General features: G+C 50.2%; 1 protein-coding gene across 1 annotated transcript; it reads left to right on the top strand.

Annotated features, from left to right (window-relative positions):
- The first annotated feature begins 229 nt into the window (after window positions 1-229).
- On the top strand, window positions 230-22,488 carry ADAMTS13 (ADAM metallopeptidase with thrombospondin type 1 motif 13). Its single transcript, XM_054393504.1, has 29 exons — window positions 230-304; window positions 651-717; window positions 1,912-2,195; window positions 2,641-2,782; window positions 3,132-3,268; window positions 4,036-4,119; window positions 4,205-4,329; window positions 5,257-5,403; window positions 5,724-5,858; window positions 6,392-6,542; window positions 7,514-7,618; window positions 8,200-8,351; window positions 8,473-8,536; window positions 9,071-9,197; window positions 9,640-9,788; window positions 11,220-11,340; window positions 11,840-11,920; window positions 12,317-12,498; window positions 13,057-13,192; window positions 15,425-15,554; window positions 16,180-16,369; window positions 16,991-17,108; window positions 17,633-17,762; window positions 18,316-18,520; window positions 18,989-19,286; window positions 19,612-19,758; window positions 20,613-20,789; window positions 21,488-21,672; window positions 22,330-22,488. The coding sequence occupies exons 1-29, from the start codon at window positions 230-232 to the stop codon at window positions 22,486-22,488; spliced, it is 4,203 nt and encodes a 1,400-aa protein (XP_054249479.1).

Genomic DNA, 22,488 nt, shown 5'->3' with positions numbered 1-22,488 from the left:
CGCGCTCTGTTGGCTTGCAGTAAAGTCACAAACATTGCGCAAAGCCTCCCTGCCTGCAGCTGTTCCCCCCGGCCGCCCCTCGCAGCCGAGGCTCAGCTCCCCTGTTTGTTTAAGCCCTGCGCTCTTCCCTTCCGCTCCACGTGATGCTTCGGGCCAAACATCTCCTGAAATCATTAAATCACCCCCGGGCCGGCGCTGAGGCGGCAGAGTCGGCTGCAACCCCTCCAGCATGATCGTCAGCTTGACGGTCCGGCTGTTCGTGATGCTCCCCTTGGGCTTCGGTTGGCCGTCGGCTTTCCAAGAGGTGAGTTTGACCTCCAGAAAACGGCAAGTTTTCCAGGAAGACTTTAAAAATTATTTCTAGGAAAACAAAACTAAACCAAACCAAAAACCATCAACAACTAGAGACAACACAACGTGTCCTAAGCCAGAACTCATCCAACCTCACTAATCAAGCAGATAAAGCTGTTTCCTCCGGGTGGCTGTTGCTGCAGCCCCTGCTTTGTGCACCATAAAGCCAGCAGAACTTGGCAGTGGTACTTGGGGAGTTGCTGGTTGGCCTTCCTTCCAGGTCAGGTTAAGTGATGGGTCTTGTATCCAGTTGTCCTTCTTACAAAAATGCAAAGCTCTTCCTCTTCTTCCTCTTGCAGAGATTTCTGGGAGCTTTGGATGCAGAAGATGTTTTCTCTTACTTTGGAACCAACTCGGTGTCTGATGGTATGCAGGGCTCCTTCCTCCTTGGGTTTAGGATGTGCCTGTCAGTTTGTTTCTAATCCTGGATGTTTGATAACTCTAAGAATGCTGATTAATGAACTCTGCCCTGATGGATATTTAGCATTTCTGAGTCACAGTGCTCACAACTGGGGCTGGTTAGTCTTGAGAAGGCTCAGGGGGACCTTATTAAGTTAAATAAATATCTGAGGGGTTGGTGTCAAGAAGGGACCAGGCTCTTTTTGGTGATGCCCAGGGGCAGGACAAGGAACAGGGGGTACAAGCTAGAATCCAGGAGGTTCCACCTCAACATGAGGAGAAACTTCTTTGGTGTGAGGGTGGTGGAGCCCTGGAGCAGGCTGCCCACAGAGGTTGCGGAGTCTCCTTCTCTGGAGACTTTCAAGCCCCATCTGGATGTGTTCCTGTGTGGGCTGCCGTGGGTGATCCTGCTCTGGCAGGAGGGTTGGACTCCATCTCTAGACGTCCCTTCCAACCCCTACCATTCTATGATCCACATTTCAGTGTGAAAGCAGTGCAAGATTTGGGTCAGTATTTGAAAGCTGCTGAAAGAGAGATGATAAATCTTTGTGCATATTTCTCCCATGGTCCTCATTCCCTGTAGTGATATTTTCCTATGAGATTAACAGGTCCAGCTCTTCTGAGTATGAAGCTTTAGACTAAGAAGTGATTTAAATGCACCTGATAATTTTTTTTTTAAAGTCAACACGTGGAGAGACTTCTGTTCTGGGTCTGGGTTGATGGTAGCCCAGAATCAAGACATGTATTGAGTTCTCAAATCCTTAAAGCAAGGATGTTGTCTACTTGTGAGTTCACCTCATGCTCATCCCAGCATCTCTGTCTAGATTATGATAATTCTCACTTGGTAAGACTTAACATCTAAGGGAGTAAAACTGTCTCAGCCTTTGTTAAATGAAATTCTATCCTTATTCAGAGAGCAGAAATGCTCTGAAATCAGGAGGCAGTTTCAGAGCTGTTGTCTGTTCTCAACCAGATTATCCTCACTTTGGAATACATAAAAGCACAGAAGTTCTTTGGCTGTTGACACAACGACCCCAGAAGGCCACAGCTGTCATTTGAAGGAGCAATTTTCCCTGGGAAGATAGATCATTGCATTTATTGTGTGTGCCATCATTTCTCATAACTCTTCTCCTAGTTCTGGTCTTGTTTCCTTTCTTTCAGTACCTGAGTTTGCTGTTGCTGAGCCAACTTGCCCTTGCACAGAAGAACAGGTTGAGCTGGCATCCTGTCGTGTTCAGCACTGCTCCATTGAGGCCTGGGGAGTGCTCTATGCCTTTGAATTTCTCGAGGACCATGCCCTCCTTTCCTCTTCCTTTGTGAGCCACCAAGTGGTGAACTCTTCCTTTGACTTGCTGAAGCGATTCTCAGGCAACTGCTTTGCAGGTGGCAATCCCCTGCAGCCTCCTGGGGCTACATCTAGAGTCACTTACTGTGAAGGGCAGCTGGTAAGTGTGCCCTCAACCTCTTCTTACAAGTGGCTGCAGTCTTTGTAGGCTTGCAGCTCAGTTCCCCAAGCACATGTGAACCATCTATGGGATTGTCAGCAGCATGCCCTATTAGGGGTGTCACTGCCCATGGCAGGGCGGCTTGGAGCTGGATGATCTTTAAGATCCCTTCCAATCCAAACCAGTCTGTGGTTCTATGATTGATGTGGAGCTTCCTGACTCCAGTGATCCCTGCACTAGGGCTCAAGAGGACCTCCAAGGTCAAAATGTCCACATGGGCTGGGGAAGAGCAGCTGTCCCTGGACAGAGAATCTATGATTTAATCAATCTGAGCGTTACAAAGAAGGAACAGGAAGGCTGTGGCCCATCTTTCTTGTGGCACATGGCTCTCCATTGATAGCAAAGCATTGAGAATAACCCAGAGATGGAATTTCATCTCCTATAGCAAGGAGTCATCGTTGCAGATGAGGAAAAGATTCATATCAGGCCTGTCAGAAGCAAAGATGTGGCCCTGCTGAAGGATCTTGGCTTCTCCAGACCCCACATTCTCTTCAGAAGTGCCACAAGAGGGGATAATGGAGGAAGAGGTAAAGTACTGGAGGGGCTTGTTCTGCTTGGAAGAGCTGTCAGCTGGTGGTGGGATTGCTTGGATGAGCTCAGAGGAAACCCCTGTTTCTACTTGGTAGACACTGCTCACCTCACTGAGGTGTAGCCTCCTGTTTTCTCGTGAGTATTTGTGATTGCCACAGCACAGAGGTGTCCTTAAGGATACTGGCAGGTGAAAGAAACAAAGAGAAGTGAGAAACCTGAGCAAGCAGCTGGAGGAGTGCTCTTGCAGCTGGATTTATCTACTCTTTCAGGAAAAGGGAGTGGATCTGTAGGACCTTTTCTGTTGTCCTGGGTTTTAAAGTACCTGTGTCCCTTTGTGCTGTCCAGCAGGGCGGTGTCCTCGCCTGCAGAAGAGGGCTGAGGGAGCTGTCAAACATCTGGAGCTGATGGTTGTAGCAGGTCCAGATGTTTACTTGTACCACAGAGAGGACACTGAAAGATACATCCTCACCAACCTGAACATTGTGAGTAGCTTTCTGTGTGGATTGCTGCCCCAAGGGTGAGAGCTCACAGTGCCACAGGGAGGTGGGCCTCTTGTCAGTGCACTTTCAGAGGTGGTTGTGGTACAGAGCACTGCAGGGTCTTCCTCTCTGCTTCCCTTGGCACTGCATGGCAAGCTGTCCCTGGGACAAGGAGCTGCAGGAGGAAAAAGGGATGGTGGAAGCTCTGGGGTTGTAGCCTATGTGGAAAATGCAGCTCTTCCTTTCATTACTAATATTGCTGCATCTCAAACCCAGCAGCCAGAGCTTTATCACCAGAGCCCTGATGCCTTCAGTGAGGTGGAACAAGATCCACTGAATTAATCTTACATTTTCCATTTCACGTTTCATTTCTGTTACAGAATTTCTCTAAACACCTCCTTTTGCTTTTCTTAATCTTATCTCTTTTGGGCATTTTCTGTGTATGCATACTGCAGAAAAGTCTTTAACATTCACTCTCCTACGCCATGAAACTGTTTTCCATGCAGATTCTTCTCTCTGCTTCAGAGTACCTGACAAATCTGGCAACAGTTCTCATCTGCTGGCTGCTGTACATTTGTAATGCTCACTTTAATGTATTGCCCAGGGATTTTATTCTTGCTTTTATATTATGATGTTGTATTATTCTGCTGCACTAACAATGCTAACTTTATGGTCACCAGTCTGTTACCTTTGTAGTGAATGCAGCCCTCTTATTTGGGACCCATAATGGGAGTCAGCAAGGTGTCTTCTTTATCTTCTTCTCTTACCAGGGGGCAGAGCTGCTGAGAGATGCCTCCTTGGGTGCCCATTTCAGGGTTCATCTTATGCAGATGCTGATTTTGAGAGAACCAGAGGTAAGCAGGGAGGGCTGCGTTCCAGTGGTGGCCAAGGGGTTGCTGAAAGCTGTGTGAAACATCCAAACTTGTGCCTTCACTCCAGGCAGAGCTAAACATCACAACAAACATCACCTCCTCACTGATCAGTGTTTGTGAGTGGAGCAAGAAGGTCAACCCCCAGAATGACTCTGACCCTCAGCATGCTGACATTGTCCTCTACATCACCAGGTACTGCAGCTGCCCTGCCCTGGGAGAGGACTGGAATCAGGGCTCTTAGCACAGTGCACAGTGGCAGTGGTTTGCACTGGGTCTTCCCTGGGCATCACAGAGATGGGTTTGGGCTTGATTTTCCTTCCCTTAGTGTAACAGTGAGTCAGAGATGCTCTTTCTTCAGCTTCTGAAGGAGCTGGGATATTCTGTTTAGGAAGAAATTCTTTACAGTGAGGGTGGGGAGACATTGGAACAAGGTTGCCCAGGGAGGTTGTGGATGTCTCCTCCCTGGAGGTGTTGAAGGCCAGGTTTTGAGCAACCTGGGCTAGTGGGAGGTGTCCCTGCCCATGGCAGGGGGCTGGGAATTAGCTGATCTTTAAGGTCTCTTCCAACCCAAAGCATTCTATGATTCCCTGAGCACTGCCCAGCCAGGCTTGAGCAGCACAGCCAAACCCACTGCAGCTTTTTGTGGGCATTGAAGTTGAACAGTAACTGGAAGTGAAACCTCACTGCTGTTTCCTATGGAAGATTTCTAGGGCTCCTCTGACTCAGACATTTTGTTTGACTTTCAGGCTCCTTACTCCAAATTGCCTTGGCTGAATTTGTCAAAGGCAAACTTGTGGAGTTTTGGTGCTCTTCTAAAAGGTGATGCTACTGCTCTGGCTTCTGCAAACAGAATTGGTTCATTTTCTTCTTTTCTGCTTGTCTGGAGGTCATGAGGATTTTTTTTTTTTTTTCTGTAGAATCACCACTGATTTTGAACAGTGGACACTCATGGGACCCTACTGCTACAATCTTGCCCCAGGAAGCTCCATGTATCAGAAGAAATGTTAGGTAGCTGGCAAAGTTAGATCAGGAAGGTGCAGATAAATTCAGTTGAATGTCTGGGCCTGACTCTACAGCTGCAGTGGTTCTCTGCTCTTTCCTCTGTCTCCCTGACTTCAGGTTTGACTTGGAGTTACCTGATGGGAACAAGGAGCTACGTGGAGTGACTCAGTTAGGTGGAGTCTGCTCCTCCTTCTGGAGCTGTGTTATTACCCAGGACACTGGCTTTGACCTTGGAGTCACCATAGCCCATGAGATTGGGCACAGGTCAGTAGCAAAGCCCCAGGACAGCCCAGTCTGTTGTATTCAGGTAAAAACACTCCCCAGTTTCAGGGATTCTGAAGGAGAAAAAGGATCTTTTAGCATAACAAAGAGTCTCCCACAGATCACTCAAATCTTTGGCATTTCTTGCCTTCCTGCCTGCTCTGTGACAGTTAGAAGCTGCAAAGAGGAGAGGAAACCTTTGTGACAGCAGCCAGAAGAAAGGCTGCAGAGGGAGCTCAGTCCTCGCTTAGAGGAGAGAGGCTCAGAGGGAACCCAGCCTCTGGGTTTCTTCTCCTCAGGGCAATGTGCTTCTTGTGTTACAGTCTTGGAATCCCCCACGATGGTGAGGGGAATGTGTGCAGCAGCAGTGGATACATCATGGGTTCAGCAGGGAACCACAACAGCATCGACCTCACCTGGTCGCAGTGCAGCCGGGAAGAGTTCCTGGCCTTTGTCAGGTAAGGGAATGGTGGAGTTCTGTGTGCTCCTGTGGGAGCAGTTCCCTGTGTTTGGGGCCTAAGAGAGAGCAGGGGAAGAGAAGGATTAAAATAAAGTCAAATTAATGGGAAATGAGGAACTGTGACAGCTTGAGGTTTGTTTCTTTCTTAGCACTTGTGTCTGTTAGTGAGGTTCAAGGAGCTGGAAATGACTTTGGTTAGTGGCTAAGATGCCTGGGCTGCGGTGGACTTCTCAGACACTAGCTCAGCCTGGAAATTTTATTTCAAATGTCAGAGCATCTAGACTGCAATTGGCACTGTGGCTGTGAGCTGGCTGGGTGAGGAACAGGAACAGCTTTCTGTTACAACCTCAGCAGCAAGCAACTGCGAGCACCTCCAGGCAGCTGCTGCAGCTAAATCCATCCCAGCCCACAGCAAGCATGTGTTGTCTGGGGAAAACAACAGCCAACTCCCAGAATGAAACTCAGCAGAAGTTTGCAAACATGTCATTGTCCTTACAGCTGGGAAAGTGATGTTCCTTCTGTTTCTATCAGCACAGGCCAAACAGACTGCTTGAATGACCTACCGGACACAGAGGGCAGCATCCCCGGGTGGAAGCCTGGCTTGTACTATGGAGCAGATGAGCAATGTAAAATAGCCTTTGGGAGCCTTGCCACAGCATGCACCTTTGCTGACAGCAATGTTGTAGGTAGAAAGTTTGTCTGTCTTGCTACAGGGGCAGCAGAGAAATGTTCTGGAGCCAAGGTTCAGGGAAAGGCAGCTGAGGACATTTCTCGTAAAGGGATGTTGAGTGCTTTCCTGCCACAGATTTCTTGGCAAAGGACAAACATTCAGAGGGGGTTTTAAATGCTTCCATTGTCTCCATCAGCTCCTCTGGCCACAGAAGTTTCCTTTAAGGTTTGCACAGTACCCAGAGCCCTCTGTGGTTCTGTTTATCTCCCAGGCTATCACTGGCTCTGTTACCTTGCTCTGTGTCTCTCGAGCCCTTTTTACAAGGGCTTCTTGTGACAGGCTGAGGGGCAGTGGCTTGAAGCAGGAGGAAGGGAGATTTAGATGAGTGAGGGTGGGAAGACACTGGAACAGGCTGCCCAGGGAGGTTGTGGCTGTCCCCCCCCTGGAGGTGTTCAAGGCCAGGCTGGATGAGGCCTTGAGCAACCTGGGCTGGTGGGAGGAGTCCCTGCCCATGGCAGGAGAGTTGGAACTGGATGAACTTTAAGGTCCCTTCCAACCCAACCCATTCTATGAATCTATGATTGTGTGTCCAAACAGGGGTCTGTCATGGGTACAGCTTCTCAGGGTCCTGTTTTAGGGAGCTCTTGTTCATTGGATTCCTTCAGCTTCCTCACTCTTGCTCAAGTAGCTATGTGTGAGAAGTGCAGCATGGCTAATAGCTGCTATCTGGACATGTTTTGTTACTGAGGAAGCACTAAGGTGGGGAAAACTTTAATTGCTTCAGCTTCTAGCATGGCAGCAGTGGTCTTTGGACATGGCCACAGCTTTTGCCTGGTAGCAGAAGAAATGAAGGGGCTTGATTGCATTGTGGGGTGGCTGTGGGGAAACTAAACATCAGGGGCATGCACCGTTTAAACAGAGCAGCTTTTGGGACTGCTGTGCTGCTGAGCCTCAGGGACTCCCTGATTTTCTTGTCACACCAGGACACCTGCAGAGTGCTCTCATGCCATGTGCAGCCAGGAGACAAATCCAGCTGTACTAGGCTCCTTGTTCCCCTCCTGGATGGGACTGAGTGTGGAGTCAACAAGGTAAGGGAGCTGCTGGTCTGGTAATCAGAAGTGGGTTTGGGTGCTGTGGGGTTCATTACACAGCAAGACATTACCAGTGCCTGGAAGGTCCATGGCACTCACTGCTTCTTGGCCAAGAAGCTAAGGCCAGACACTCCAGTCACAAGCTGGGACCAGCTGATCTTGCTCTTTCCACCTTGTCTGTACCTCTGGAGTTGCTTTGCAGTAGTGTAGCTTGATCTGGAGGTGTTCAAGAAATGTGTGGCCATGGCTCTTTGGGACATGGTTTAGTGGCTGTGGTCGATGGTTGGACTTGAGGATCCTAAAGGTCTCTTCCAACCAAAAGAATTCTATGATTCTATGATATCTGAGCTCTCCTCAGGCTTTGCTTTCCACTTGCAATGACCTCTCATCTCTGTTTTAACCTCAACCTCACATTAGACCATAATGAGGAATGAGACTCTTCCAGAATGAGGCAGAAGCTGCCTCATTCCTCTTGGGATTCTCAGCAGAAAGATGCTGGGGACTTGTGGCACCTTACATCCCAGCCCTGCTGGATTCACTGTGGTGCTGCTGCCCATTTGGTGTCTTCTTGATCTTAGTGGTGCTCCAAGGGACAGTGCAGCTCTCTGGAAGAACTGAACCCCATGGCTGTTGTCCATGGGCAGTGGTCTGCCTGGAGCCCCTTCTCCTCCTGCTCCCGCAGCTGTGGAGGTGGAGTTGTCACCAGGCAGCGGTTCTGTAACAACCCCAGGTAGGAGGTGGAGGGTTGGGCAGATTGCAGTGGCCCTTTGCTGCTTCAGGGCCACAGGGGATCAGTTTGGGGACTCTTGGCTTGGGACAAACCTGCCTCTGAAGAGTTCTGTCATTTCCAGGCCTGCTTTTGGGGGGCAGGAATGCCGTGGTGCCAGCATCCAGGCAGAGATGTGCAACCCTCAGGTAATGGAGCTCCTCCCAGCTGAGATGTTTCTTGATGCTCTTTAACCCGTTGGGAGCTGTATGGTTTGGGACTGTTCTTTTCACAGCTGGCTGCTCAGGGGAGGAGATCTAGAGATGTGGCATGCAGCTTCCATCTGTCTGACAGCAGGAGAGGTGTTTGCTCCCCTGTGGCTGGAGACAGCAGTGTTGTTCAGTAGCATTGTTCCTGTCTAATGAAGCATTTTCTCTGTGCCTTCATAGCAGGGCAGATGCTGAGAAAACAGTGACTCACTTAATGATAGCTTCCTTCAGAGGGACATTCTGAAACTGGTCATGTTTTCCTTATCCATTTTAATAACAAAGATAGCAGCTTCCAAACACAATCCTCTGCATGTCCCACAGCCTCCTTTTCAAGTGGTTTGTCTGATTTGTGGTTGGGCTTTGGTGTTTTGTTTACCAGCCACTGCTTTTGGCTGGTGAGTAAAATGCTGCTTGAGGTTCTGTGCTCAGTAACCTCCTTTCATGACCCCTACAATTCTCTCTGGGATGTTGTAGGCCTGTTCAAGGAGCCAGCAGGACTTTATGGCTGAACAGTGTGCAGCAACAAACTTCAAGCCACTGTATGTCTCTGGAGAAGCACCAGCCTTTTACACTTGGACCTCTGCTGTTGGCTTTGCCAAAGGTAAGGAGAGGCTGAGGAAGTGTGGGGTTGGACAAGGTGACCTTTGAAGATGTCTCCCAGCCCAATGCAATCTGTGAAGAGATAGGAGCCCTGGATCCTTTGTGAAGGGAGTGCTCATGGAGCTGTATTTTGAAGTCAAAAGGCTGTTTCACTGATTTAGTTTTCTTGCCAAACCTGGGTACTCTGTCAGATCCTTTTGACTTCTTCTCATTACTTAATTCATAGATTCATAGAGTGGTTTGGGTTGGAAGGGAGCTGCAAGATCATCCAGTTCCAACCCCACTGCCATGGGCAGAGGACCAGGTTGCTCAAGGCCTCATCCAGCCTGGCCTTGAACACCTCCAGGGAGGGGACATCCACAGCCTCCCTGGGCAACCTGTTCCAGTGTCTCCCCACCCCCCCTGTCTCACCACTCCTCTCTCCTCCTGTCTGCCTCTTCCAGGGGACATGCAGTGCAAGCACATGTGCAGGGCCCTTGGAAAGGAGTTCATGGTAAGCCGTGGAGCCAGTTTCATAGATGGAACCAGATGTGAGCAGGATGAAGCTGAGCACCATGAGCCTTTCCATCTGTGTGTAATGGGAAGCTGCAGAGTAAGTAACTGAAGAATGCAGGTGAGCCTCTGACTTGTTTGCAAAGGCCTGCAGAGACAGGATGAGGGGCAATGGTTTGAAATTAGAGAAGAGCAGATTCAAATTGGATGTTAGGAACCATGAAGGTGGTGGAACACTGCAACAGGTTGCCCAGGGAGGTAGTTGAGGCCCCATCCCTGGAGATATTGAAGGTCAAGGCTCTGAGCAACCTGATCTGGTGGAGGATGTCCCTGCTGACTGCAGGGGGGTTGGACTGGATGACCTTTGAAGGTCCCTTCCAATCCAAACCATTCTATGATTCTATGTCATCTCCACCAAAGGAAGCAGGGGCAAAAAACATTGTCCCAGGACAAAAAACAGAGTGAGCTCTGCTCAAAAGAAGAGAGTTTTGTTCCTAGCCTATTGGATGGAGTCCAACAAATCTGCTCTTCTCTCTGAGCATGCTGTGCCCTCCTGATAAGACATTCTGATCATGCAGGAAGCAAGGCTGCTACAGCTGCCTGAAAGGAGGTTGGAGCCAGGGTGGGGTTGGTCTCTTCTCCCAAGTAGCAAGTGACAGGACAAGAGGAAACAGCCTCAGGTTGCACCAGGGGAGATTTAGGCTGGACATGAGGAACAATTTCTTCCCCAAAAGGGCTGTGAAACCCCAGACCAGGCTGTCCAGGGCAGTGGTGGAGTCCCCATCCCTGGAGGGGTTTCAGAGCTGTGTAGATCTGGTGCTGAGGGCCATGGCTTAGCAGCAGACTTGGTAGTGTTGGGTTAGTGATTGGACTTAATCTTAAAGGTCTTTTCCAGCCTAAACAATTCAATTATCCTGTAACTCTCTGATGCTCTGGAAGGCAGCTCCCTGTGCTCTCCATCTGAGTGCTGCTCACTGCATGTTTTCTGTTGTCTCTTAACATTCCCAGAGCACACTTCCAGCCTGGGATGTTTTCCTCATTATCCCCCTGTTCCCGATGGTTTTAAGGCATTTCCAGCTAACAGACAGCAGAGGGGGTGGGCAGGATCTCCTCTGCTGCTCTTCTGTTGGCAGCAGTGCTAACTGTCTGTGTTAGGGCAGCAGCCAAAGCCTGGGCCCAGTGCCTCCAGCAGCAGTCCAGCACCTGCACGTGTTCTGCTGCTAAGCCTGCTGAGATCCTCCTGCAGCTCTCTGGAAGTCTTGTTCATGGGAAAGAGGACTGAAGCCCTGTTCTGAGCTCTGTGGGATTGAAGGATGTGAGATAGGCTTGGATTTGGGGTTTGGGGAGCTAAGGATTCCTTTAGAACCTGCCATCCATATTTACTGTTCTCCTGGGACTTCTTTCCTTTGCTCCCTCTCCTTGCTTTGCTCCCTCTCCTTGCTTTGCTCCCTCTCCTTGCTTTGCTCCCTCTCCTTGCTTTGCTCCCCTTCCCAGAGCAGCCAGGCCATGACAGTGTCTCCCCTTTGCTCAGGCATTTGGATGTGATGGTCAGATGGACTCCAAGAAGAGACTGGACTCTTGCCAGGTCTGTGGGGGTGATAACAGCACCTGCACCAAAGTGAGTGGATCTTACACAGAAGGAAAAGCTAAAGGTGTGTAGCCCTCCCCATCAGAGCACTGTTTGTGTGCTGCATATTCAGTGTCCATCATCATCTTGTTTCAGCTCCTGCTTGATTTCTTTCCTCTGCTGGAGGATTTGCTGATGGAGCTTGGGTAGACAGCAGAGAAGGCAGCTGAGATCTGGGGCAGGGTGGAAGCTGCAGTGTGGGCAGAGTGACTCTTCTCTGGACAGGGCCCAGAAGTGTAGCAAATGACTGAGAACTGGGGGCTGTGTCAGATGCTTCCAGAGGTGTTCAGCATCCACCTGGGGACCAATCTGGTTCTTGCAATATCACATTTAGGTATTAGCAGAGAACAGAAAGAAGAACAGAAGAAAGAGGAGAACAGGACACAGAGTTCAGCTGAGTTTTGTGTGCTGTGTTCAGCTGGATCATCAAAATGATTTCTGGGATCATGAAGACTTTTGAATGGGTTTTACCCAAACTTTTGATTTTAAGACTTAAGTTTTCTTCTGCCTTTCCATCCTTCCAGAGTATGTTACATTTCTGTCCCTGCCTTATAACACCACCTTGGTCCATGTTACCAATTGGAGACCTCTCTTCACACATCTGGGTGAGTTGAATGGAAATGAGAGAAAGGCTAAAAGAAGCTTGGAAAAAAAAAAAAAAAACAAACAACAAACCCACAAGAAAATGGAATTTGGGAGGAAAGGTTTTGATGATGGAGTTTGTTTGTGGGATGCTGTCCAGGAGGAAAGGTCTTGATGATGGAGTGAGTTTGTGGGATACTCTCCAGGAAGAAAGGTCTTGATGGGAGTTGTTCATGGGATGCTGTCCAGGAGGAAAGGTCTTGATGATGGAGTTTGTTCGTGGGATGCTGTCCAGCCATGTTCCTTGGGATGTCTCTGACTTACATCAAACTGATCTCTGTCAAATGGACAGTCTGTAGCTGCCAGCACCAGGGGATCCATCATAGCTCTTAACCTCACTTCTACTTTTGCTCCTCTAGCTGTGAAGGTTAAGGGAGAGTACATAGTTGCTGGAAAAGGAAAAACCTCCCTGAATGTCACCTATCCATCAGTTCTGGAGGACAGCCAGATCAAATACAGAGTGTTTCTCACCAAGGACAACCTGCCAAGCCTGGAGGAAGTCCATGTAGATGGGCCAACACGAGAAGAAATTGAAATACAGGTAAATGAAAATAGCAGAGTTGGAAAGGGGCCACTCAGAACTGGCCAGGCTCAGTTTGTGAAGCTCTGCAGCAGTGCAGGGTCATAGAATCACAGAATAATTTGGGTTGGAAGGGATCTGAAAGATCAGCCAGTTGTAGCCCCCTGCCATGGGCAGGGACACCTCCCACCAGCCCAGGCTGCTCAAGGCCTCATCCAACCTGGCCTTGAACACCTCCAGGGAGGCCTTGTGTCTGAGGCCAGTGGAGATGGTGTTCACTAAGAGTGATGGTGGTGAGGGAAAGGTTGAAGGCTGGCAGCCTACAGGCTTTCTGCAGCTCTGGGGGATGGTTGTGTGGAGAGGAGCACACAGGGTTAAGCCTTTTGCTTGGCTTTGTGCTGTGTCAGAACTTCCAGGGTGAGCACTCTGTGTACTCACAGACTGCATCTGGCAAGAACTAAGAGCCATAGCAGTGAGGCTCAAGGCTGGATCCAAACTGGGACTATCTGCTCTTATCTCTGTCTGAAGAGCTGAGTCTGAGCTGATTTGGGCACTGACCACAACTTTTTCCCTCACCAGGTCTATCGAAGGTATGCAAAAGAATTTGGCAATGCCACCAACCCAGAGATCACCTTCAGCTATTTCATCCCCAAGGAGAATCTGACATATTCATGGATTCCTCAGCTGGGACCATGCTCAGTGACCTGTGGGGAAGGTGAGGCAGCAGGGCTCATCTTTACTTTTTCTGGAGGTCTGGGCCTGGCTGGTAGTCATAGAATGGTTTGGGTTGGAAGGGACCTTAAAGCTCATCCAGTTCCAACCTCCTGCCATGGGCAGAGACACCTCCCACCAGCCCAGACTGCTCAAAGCCTCATCCAACCTGGCCTTGAACACCTCCAGGGAGGGGACATCCACAACCTCCCTGGGCAACCTGTGCCAGTGTCTCCCCACCCTCACTCTCAAGAATTTCTTCTTAATCTCCAGCCTCAATCTCCCCTCTTCCAGCTTCAATCCATTCTCTCTCACCCAGATCTTTACTCCTTGGGCTCTCTTGGGCTGACTGAAAGAAATGTGACAGCAGCAACAGCTGCTTGGTTTAGAGCTTAATAAAGAACTGAGCTGAGCTTTTAAAAGCAGATTGTTGAAAGTGAGCTGCAGCCACCACTGTCAAGCTGAAGCAAAGCAAAGAGTGGTGAAGCTTTGAAATTCAATCAGCAAATCAGCAGATGAGGCTGAGTCATCCAAATGATAGTTTGATCATGAAGAGGATTTTTTTAAATGGGTTTTCCCAAAGTTATTGAAGACTTTTGATTTAGAGTTGGCTAAACATCAAAAGTCTGAGACCAAAGTGCTATCCAGTGTCTAACTAAAGCCTCAGGGCTAATTATGAAGCTTCCTTCTTAGAATTCTATTCCTGTGCCATGGTTAATCCTTTCTGTCTCCCTGGAGAAATCAGAGTGCAGGTTGGAACAGATCACTCTGGAGCATGGTCTGACATCTTGTTTAGCAGATACTGCAGGTGACACTGGCAGGCCTCTCCAAGCTTTTATGCCAAGGATTGAGCAATGAATACTTACTGAAGGCAATCTATAGGACTAGTTATGTCTGGAGAGCTTTTTCTCCTGCAGGTAAACTGATTGAAACCTCAAAGTAAAGAACTCAAACTGCTCCAGGGCCTCCTAGTTAATGAAGTCAACCAAAAATAAAAATGAAATCTGGGACTTAAAATGACAGAAAGTTGAGAGCCTGAGCTGAAATTGCATCCTGAGAGCTGCAAGTGACTGTCAGGCCTCCTTCCCAACAGACATCATTTGAAAAGAGGGAGGGCAGTGAAAATATAACATTGCTGATAGATTCTTTTTGCTTCTCAGGGTTATTCTCTGAGACTGAGGAGTTTCTGTCTTTCCTGGTAGCTCATTAGTTGCACAAGAGGCTCCTTCCAGCTGTTTGTAGCTTTGAGTTTGGGTTTCCACCTGCTTAGGCTCAGTGTTGTTAAGAATCTTTAGAGCTGTAGTTCAGGAATATTTCCTTACTTGCATGCCACAGGCACTGCAGAGCTGCAGTTTCTCTCCCAGTAGCCCTTAGTCTGGTTTGGGATGTTGATGGTGGCTTTGAGGGCATTGGCATGGTGCTGCCTGGGAACAAAGGTGCCTGGTGCTATGATAGGAGCTCTTCAGAGTGTCATTGGGAAGTGGCTGAGTTCTTTTCAGCAGCCTGTCCCCCATTAGTCAGACTCAAGATCATTAGAAGTGTGTTGGACTCAATTGTGATTGACATCCCTGTTCCTGCAGAGGGCCAGCTGGGAGCAGTCTGTCCACCTCAGCTGTGCATGGTCCATCAGGTGGCTCATCCTGGGATGTTCATCTTGGAAAGTCACTTTAAAACACTTCAGGAAAAGTTATAACAGAAGGATGGGGGTTGTGTGTTTATAGGAAGTCTGCATTCCCACGTGCTCCATTTTCCTGCACAGATCATGGAACCACAGAATTGGTTTGCTTGGAAGGGACCTTTCAGATCACTGAGTCCAACCATTAACCCAGCACTGCCAGCTCACCACTGGACCATGGCCCTCAGCACCACAGCTACACAGCTTTGAAACCCCTCCAGGGATGGGGACTCCACCACTGCCCTGGGCAGCCTGAGCCAGGGCTTCATAACCCTTTTGGGGAATAAATTGTTCCTCATGTCCAACCTAAACCTCCCCTGGTGCAACTGGAGGCCATTTCCTCTCAGCCTATCACTTGTTCCTTGAGAGAAAAGACCAACCCCCATTGCCTTCAACCTCCTTTCAGGGAGTTGTAGAGACCCAGAAGGTCTCCCCTCAGCCTTCTCCTCTCCAGGCTAAAGAAAATGACTTTGAGTAAAGTGAAATGACTGCAGCTTGGTGGCATAACAGAGCTGAACTGCTCACTTTGTAACCTCCTCTCCTTTGCCTGTTGTATCCCAGGGACACGAGCAGTGCATCACGTCTGCTTTGACCAGACAAAGAATGAAACAGCAGAGGACCAGTGGTGTCTGGAGCTCCCCCAGCCCCTTGCAGAGCACAAGCCCTGTGCCATGGAGCCATGCCTGTACAGGTTGGTGTTCCTGGAAGCCCAGCTTGGCTTTTCTCTGCCAGCTAATCCAGTCTCTGCAGTCTCTGCAAGGTGATTAAAAACAACAAAAAGCAGGGGAGGTGTGAAGGAGCTTCTTCCTGATTCTAATGGTGCAGCAGATGCCAAGCCAGATGTTCCTGGTCCTGTGAGGTGATTGAGATGTCAGCTGAATGAACAGCTGCTGGTCTTTCCAGTGGTTTACAGCAGTAATTTGAGGGCTTGGCCAGAAGATGTCTACTCACATCCTTTGCAGGGTTGTGCCAGCAAAGATTTGATCTCACTCTGGAGGAAGCCCTGTGTTAATTAGACTGGAAAGAGGACTGAGAGCCAAGCCTGCCCAGACATTGATCTCACAGGCACCTCAGTGCTTAATGAAAAGTGATTACACTAGGAACTAGAGCTCTTTAGCTTGGGTGCTGTTAGTCTTCCAGAGCTGTCAGTGCAAAGACTTAAACTTCCAGCAGCTGTCCTCTCAGTCACACCCAGGCTGAGCTCTTGAGATGGAGAAGCTGACTGCTCTCTCTGACTCATTTCTGTCATCAGTGCTGTGAGTAATAAACCTTCATGATCCAGGCAAGAAGCTGTGATCCAATTGCTTCCCCTTTAGGTGGAAGATATCTCAGGTAGCTGAATGCTCTGCCCTCTGTGGAACTGGAGTTGCCCAGCAGAACCTGACCTGCATTCAGTTCTTTGATGGACTGGAGACTGTTGTGGATGACAGCTTGTGTCCAGCAGAGGAAAAACCTCTCTCCACTGTGCCCTGTGTGGTCAATGTCTGCCCTTTAGGCTGGGACAAAGTGAGTTTATGCCTTGCCTTCTTATTTCAGGAGTCTCACTGGGAACTTTGCACTGGTGAGCCACAGGAGGTTACCAGTTAGGAACCACCATCACCACCTTGCCACTGGAGCCTGGGAGGGTGCTTTACACCAAGGGTGTCTGCCCAGTTAAAAGCTTCATCCTGTCCCTTTAGACAGCTCTGTCCCTCCTAATTTATGCTGCTGGATTCATCAGTTCACAGTGGTGGTTTGTTTAGGGTAGCTGCTGCAGCTGTTCCTTCTTCATTTCTCCCTGCAGAGCCCAACAAAACCAGAGCCAGAAATCAACCCCTGGTCCTTAGGAGATACCTCACTGGCAAATAGTGGTTCTGGCACGGTGGGGAGGATTGCTAGCAGGGGAGGGGGCTTCTCAGCACAGGGTCACTGGGCCAAATCCATCCTGGGGAGCCACATTTACAGGTGGGGAATGCTTTAGGCATTTCCAGTCCCAGGTACCTCTGCAAAAAGTGCTTAACTGGGCCTCTTTCTTCAGTGACCTGCAAACATCTTGTAGGCTGGAGGTGTCCCCCAGCTGCATTAGACCAGAACCAGTGTGGAAAGCAGGTGTCAGTGTCAGCCTGGGTCTTTCTGCTCTGTTCTGAGGAGGAAGATGGACACTTGCTTCAGCCTTCTGAGTCACCTGGGCATGTCCAGCTGGAAAATCAGACCCTCTTTGTCTGGAGCCCTCTGGCTGGAGAATGTTCTGTGTCCTGTGGGAGAGGTGAGATCCTGCACTCCCTGCTGCAGGGAGATGTGTCTTGGCTGGCAGGCATGAGTTCAGTGCCCAGGAACCTCAGGGACATGATTTGCTCTCCTCTACTGCTCCGAGTGCCTGTGTACCTTTGGTCACACATGGGCTTGAGTCTGGAAGAGGCAAGGAGACCTGGTTCAGACTGGGAATAGTTCAGAGGGCTGAGACCTGGTTCAGACTGGGAATAGCTTGGAAGGCTGAGACCTGGTTCAGACTGGGAATAGCTTGGAAGGCTGAGACCTGGTTCAGACAGGGAATAGTTTAGATGGCTGAGACCTGGTTCAGACTGGGAATAGTTTAGATGGCTGAGACCTGGTTCAGACTGGGAATAGCTTGGGGGGCTGTCTGGGTGCTGCTTCAGAGTTGGGGAGGGATGAATGCAATAAATGTGCCTGGGGCTGGCTTGTTTAGTACACACAGATGCAACTGACACTGCTTGGCTTGTTTTCAGCCCTTCCAAGCATGCCATGCAGTAAGATCATTTCCCTTTCTAGGTCAAACTCAGCTCCAGTATGTGTGTGTGGCTTTTGACACCAAAGAAGAAACCCAAGAAGAAAACTGTCACCCAGTGCCAAAGCCAGAGGGCAGGGTAGAAGTCTGTGATCTCAGTCCCTGCCCACCAAGGTAAAGCAGTGACCAGGAGAAAACCACCAGTGAGAGCTCCTTCCTTTCCCTCTGTCTCCAGGGATATGGTAAAGCTACTCTGAGCAGTGTTTTGAGTCTGTGGGCTTCTTGCCAAGTGAGAATGCCCTCTGTGGGGTCCAGCTCCAGCCCTGCTCCAGACTTCATAGAATCACAGAATGGTCTGGGTTGGAAGGAACCTCCAAAGTTCATCCAGTCCAGCCCCTTTGCAGTCATCAGGGACATCCTCTGCTAGATCAGATTGCCCAGAGCCCTGTCAAGCCTGACCTTGAATATATCTCCAGGGATGGAGCCTCAACCACACCCCTGTGCAACCTGTTGCAGTGTTCCACCACCCTCATGGTAAAGCCTTGTTTCAAAGGCTGCCTTCTGAGTACCATAGGCAACAAAGTGTGAGGCAGAAGGGTGAAGAAAGCTGCTGAGCAGCAGAAGGGGGAAGGAGAGAGGGACCTGCAGTCTGTTTTCTACAGTGAGAGACTGCAGAGAGTGAGGATTCATCACTGACTGAATTCTTCTTCTCCATGTCCTCTGTCAGGTGGAAGGTGACCCCGGCTGGCCCCTGTTCCTCCAGCTGTGGGCTTGGCTTGGCTGTCCAGCTGGTCACCTGTGTGCAGACCCTCCAAGGCAAGGAGGTTCTGCTGGAGGAACATTTGTGTCCTGTGGCAGAGAAGCCTCTTAGCAGTGTCCCCTGTGTCATCCGCACGTGCTCCTACGAGTGGAGCTTCAGTGAGTGGACAGAGGTACTTGCTCCTGCCCAGATGCAGCACTTGGTGGTCTGTGGGATGGTTTTGTAGACATCTACTGCCCTGGAGCACCTCTGCCTTGGGGGTTGGCTTCCCACACTGTTCCTGGGGAAGTTTTTCCGTCCTCTCCACTGCCCTGTGTCTCGGAGCTGGAGATCTGCTTCCCACCTTCTTCAGCTAAGGTTTTGGCTGGGCTTACAAAAGATCTTGGAATGCAGAGCTGTTGGGATTTTTGAGGGAGGGGCTCTGCAATTCCAAGAGATAGCTTGGAAGATCCCCTGGGAGGTGTGGGCCATCGTACAGCTGATGAATGTAGAGCACTGCGAGGGCAAGTGGCAGAGCAGCAGCAGCAGCCCTCCAGGTGATGCCTGTGCCAATAGATGTGTTTCTTCCTCAGTACCCATCTATTGACACAGGCATAGGTGGAACACTTTGATAAAGGCCTGTGGGTTTCTTCCTCTGCAGTGTTCAACCTCCTGTGGGAATGGCATTCAAACCCGGCAGGACTTCTGCCTCAACCCTCTGACCCGCAAGCAGGTGAACCCCACCTTCTGCAGGCACTTCCCCAAGCCCATCGTGCTCCGTGGCTGCTCTGCAGGGCCCTGTCCTGAGCAGCTGCTGGGGCCCAGGTCCCGTGGAGCAGGCCTGCAGAGTGTGACACCATCTGTGACAACCTCAGCTGTGACTGCCCCAGAGGCGAGAGACAGGGACCAGGAGCTTCCTCCCTCAGCTGTGCCTCAGGAGCAGACGAAGCCCAGTGCAGGTGAGGAGGACACTACCCCAAGGTGCAGCTGGGTTGTGATGGTCCTACTGCCATACAAGGGACAAGGAGCATGGGAAGGGAGTGCTGCTTGTTGGGAGGGTCAGTGTGCTGTTCCTTCCAGCATGCCAGGATCCAGGAGCAGTGATTTTCCCCTCCCAAGGCTTCCCAAAGCTCTCCTGACTTGGGACTCCTTGGGGCAGCTGCTGACTCTTCCTGTGCTCTACCCAGCTGGCACTTGTCCCTTGTGCCACCAAGGCAATGGGAGCTGTTTTGCAGCAGCTGTAGCTCCTTCTGGATGTGTTTCTCACCTGTCTCTGCTCTGCAGGTGTCTGTGGAAAGCTCTTCCTTAATGCCACTGGGGTCATCAACATGACAGGCGTGGGGAGCAGCGACTGCACCGTGGCCATCGGCCGTCCCCTTGGGGAGGAGATCACTGTCAGTGTCCTGGAGAGTTCCCTCAACTGCAGTGCAGGTACTGCCCAGGGGGAGCTGGGGACCACAGCCTGCCCCTTGGGGAAATCTGCACCTCATTTGCCCACCTGCTTTTGGTGGTGCCCTGAATGGTTCTGGCTGCCTTGGAGTTTGTGTCATCTCTGAAACCACGTTCTGTCCCTCCTGGCTGTCCCCAGAGGGGTCTGAATGAAGATGTGAGGCCTTTGCTCTCCCTACAGAATGGTTTCTTACCTGTTCTGTTGATAGACAGGAGATGAAAAGAGATGATGGGGTTAGAGAAGCTGCTTGCTCTGGCCTGTTGTGAACTCGCTGTAATGCATCCTCTTGCTGGATCAAAGAGAAGGGCAACCAAGCTGGGGAAGGGTCTAGAGAATAGAGCTGGGGAGGAGCAGCTGAGGGAACTGAGGTTGTTTAACCTGGAGAAGAGGAGGCTGAAGGGAGACCTCACTGCTCTCTACAGCTCCCTGAAAGGAGGTCGCAGTGAAGTGGGGTTGGTCTCTTCTCCCTGTCAGGTGATAGGACAAGAGGAAATGGCCTGAAATTGTGGCAGGGGAGGGCTAGGTTGGAGATGAGGAAAATTCCTTTCCTGCAAGAGTGGTCACGGATTGGAACAGGCTGCCCAGGGAGGTGGTGGAGTCCCCACCATGGAAGTGCTCCAGAAAGGTGTGGCCATGGCACTTGGGGCCATGGTTTAGTGGCCATGGAGGGGTTGGTTGCTGGTTGGATTTGATTATTAGAGATTTCTTCCAACCAAAACAATTCTGTGATGATACTAAAATGCAAGAATTCCTTGATTCCAGACCCCTGGAAGATATGTTGTAGCCTTTTACTCACAGTAAACCCACTCCTGATCCCTGTGCTCATCCTTTCCAGGCGAGGTGGTGCTGTTTTCTGGACGGATGATGTGGAGGACAGGCTGCAGGAAGCTGCCTCTGTCCCTGATAAACTCCAGGACAAACACCCTGGTGGTGAAGCAGCGAGTTCTGCTGCCAGGCCATGGGGTTGTTCTTCAGTACAACAGCAGAACTGCAACCAAAAAATATCACCAAGGTAACCTCACTGCAAGCTTTGCTCTCCATTTAGGTGAAGCCCTTCCTCCCCCCAGCCCCCACTCGGCCTGCAGAGTGCCACAGGTCACAGATCCTTATGGAAATCTGGGGAAACCTTGCTTCATTTTTAGCACCTGATGAGCCTTTTCTTGAGGATTGTTGGAATTAATGAGTGGAGAAGAGAAAGATCCAGGGAGACCTTCCTGAGGCCTTTCAGTGCTTAAAGGGGTAGATCAGAAAGCTGGGGACGGACTTTTCAGCAGGATCTGTTGGGATAGGACAAGACACTAAAAGAGGGAGATTCAGACTGGAGAGAAGGAAGAAATGGTGATGAAACCCTGACCCATGTTGCCCAGATTGATGGTACATTCCCTATCCCTGGAACCCTTCCTGGTCAGGTTGTTTGGAGCTCTGAGCTCCAGTTTCAGATAGCTGACTGCAGGGGGGAGTGGGGCTGGACTAGATGTGCTTTAAAGATCTCATCCAACCTGAAGCATTTGATCATTCTCTGACTTGTGCACTACCCCTCTGTTCTCAAGGCCTCTGCAGGTGTTTTGCTGATGCTTGGAGATTCCCAGATGAAAATCCTTAGAGAAACTTCTCTGCCTGTGTTTAATTTAATTTTTTTTTTTTTCTTAGAGATGCTGGACACCTCTCTAAATCATTTTCTTTTCTGTTCCCTTTTCTCCCCCCTCTCAGACTGTGACAAGCAGCTGTTTGGTCCCCAAGGTGAAATAGTGAACCCTGTGCAGTTGCCTGATCAAAGGCAAGGAGGAGTCTGCAGGACCTTCATCAATGTGGCTCCTCAGCATCGCATTGCTCTCCGTGCCCTCTACACTGACCTGGGCAATGAGAGCAACCAGACCCATTTTAATTACATCCTGGTGAGTCAGACACCTCAGGGGGGTGATTTGGATGAGAATGGACTCATCTCCTCATCAGGGGTTTCCATCCAGATGCAAAGTTCAATCTCAGATCCTAGAGGGTTGGACTCTGTTCTGTGACTCATAGAATGGTAGGGGTGGGGAGGGACCTCCAGAGATCATCCAGTCCAACCCCCCTGCCAGAGCAGGGTCACCCAGGGCAGGGCACACAGGAACCACATCCAAATGGGGCTTGAAAGCCTTCAGACGAGGAGACTCCACAACCTCTCTGGGCAGCCTGCTCCAGGGCTCCAGCACCCTGACAGTAAAGAAGTTTCTCCTTGTGTTGAGGTGGAACCTCCTGGGTTCCACTTTGTGTCCATTGCCCCTTGTCCTATCACAGGACACCACTGAAAAGAGCCTGGCCCCTTCTTGACACCCACCCTTCAGATGTTTATGAACATCAACAAGAACTCCTCTCAACCTTCCCTTCTGCAGGCTGAACAGCCCAAGGTCTCTCAGCCTTAATGTAGATGTGGTTGAGCACTCCTGATGTCTCCCAACACTTGTGCAGGGCACCTTCTCCCCCTGAGTGGCCAATCTGCCACTCCCCAGTATCTTGTGGGTTCTTCCCTTGCAGGCTGCTGTGCTAGAGTGGTTTGGTCTTGCTTGCTGCAGGTCCGTGACGTCAGCACCATGAGGACCGTGGTGTTCCGTGGCAGACAGCAGTTCCTCTGGCAGTCAACAGGAAGCCAGGCTGAGATTGAATTCCATGACAATGTGAAGGATCACCAGAGCAGTTTCTGGGCTGAATATCAGGCTGTTGAGCCCAAGTGA

The sequence above is a fragment of the Indicator indicator genome, chromosome 28, assembly GCF_027791375.1.
Source record: "Indicator indicator isolate 239-I01 chromosome 28, UM_Iind_1.1, whole genome shotgun sequence".
Lineage (NCBI taxonomy): Eukaryota > Metazoa > Chordata > Aves > Piciformes > Indicatoridae > Indicator > Indicator indicator.
This window is presented reverse-complemented; position numbering and strand designations above follow the sequence as displayed.

What these genes read in the sequence shown, in the direction of transcription:
- ADAMTS13 (XM_054393504.1), top strand. Translation starts at nt 230, where the DNA reads ATGATCGTCAGCTTGACGGTCCGGCTGTTCGTGATGCTCCCCTTGGGC. An exon ending in TTCTGTGTCCTGTGGGAGAG is followed by an intron (nt 17,109 to 17,632) that starts GTGAGATCCTGC and finishes TTCCCTTTCTAG; the next exon opens with GTCAAACTCAGCTCCAGTAT. An exon ending in TTCCCTCAACTGCAGTGCAG is followed by an intron (nt 19,759 to 20,612) that starts GTACTGCCCAGG and finishes CATCCTTTCCAG; the next exon opens with GCGAGGTGGTGCTGTTTTCT.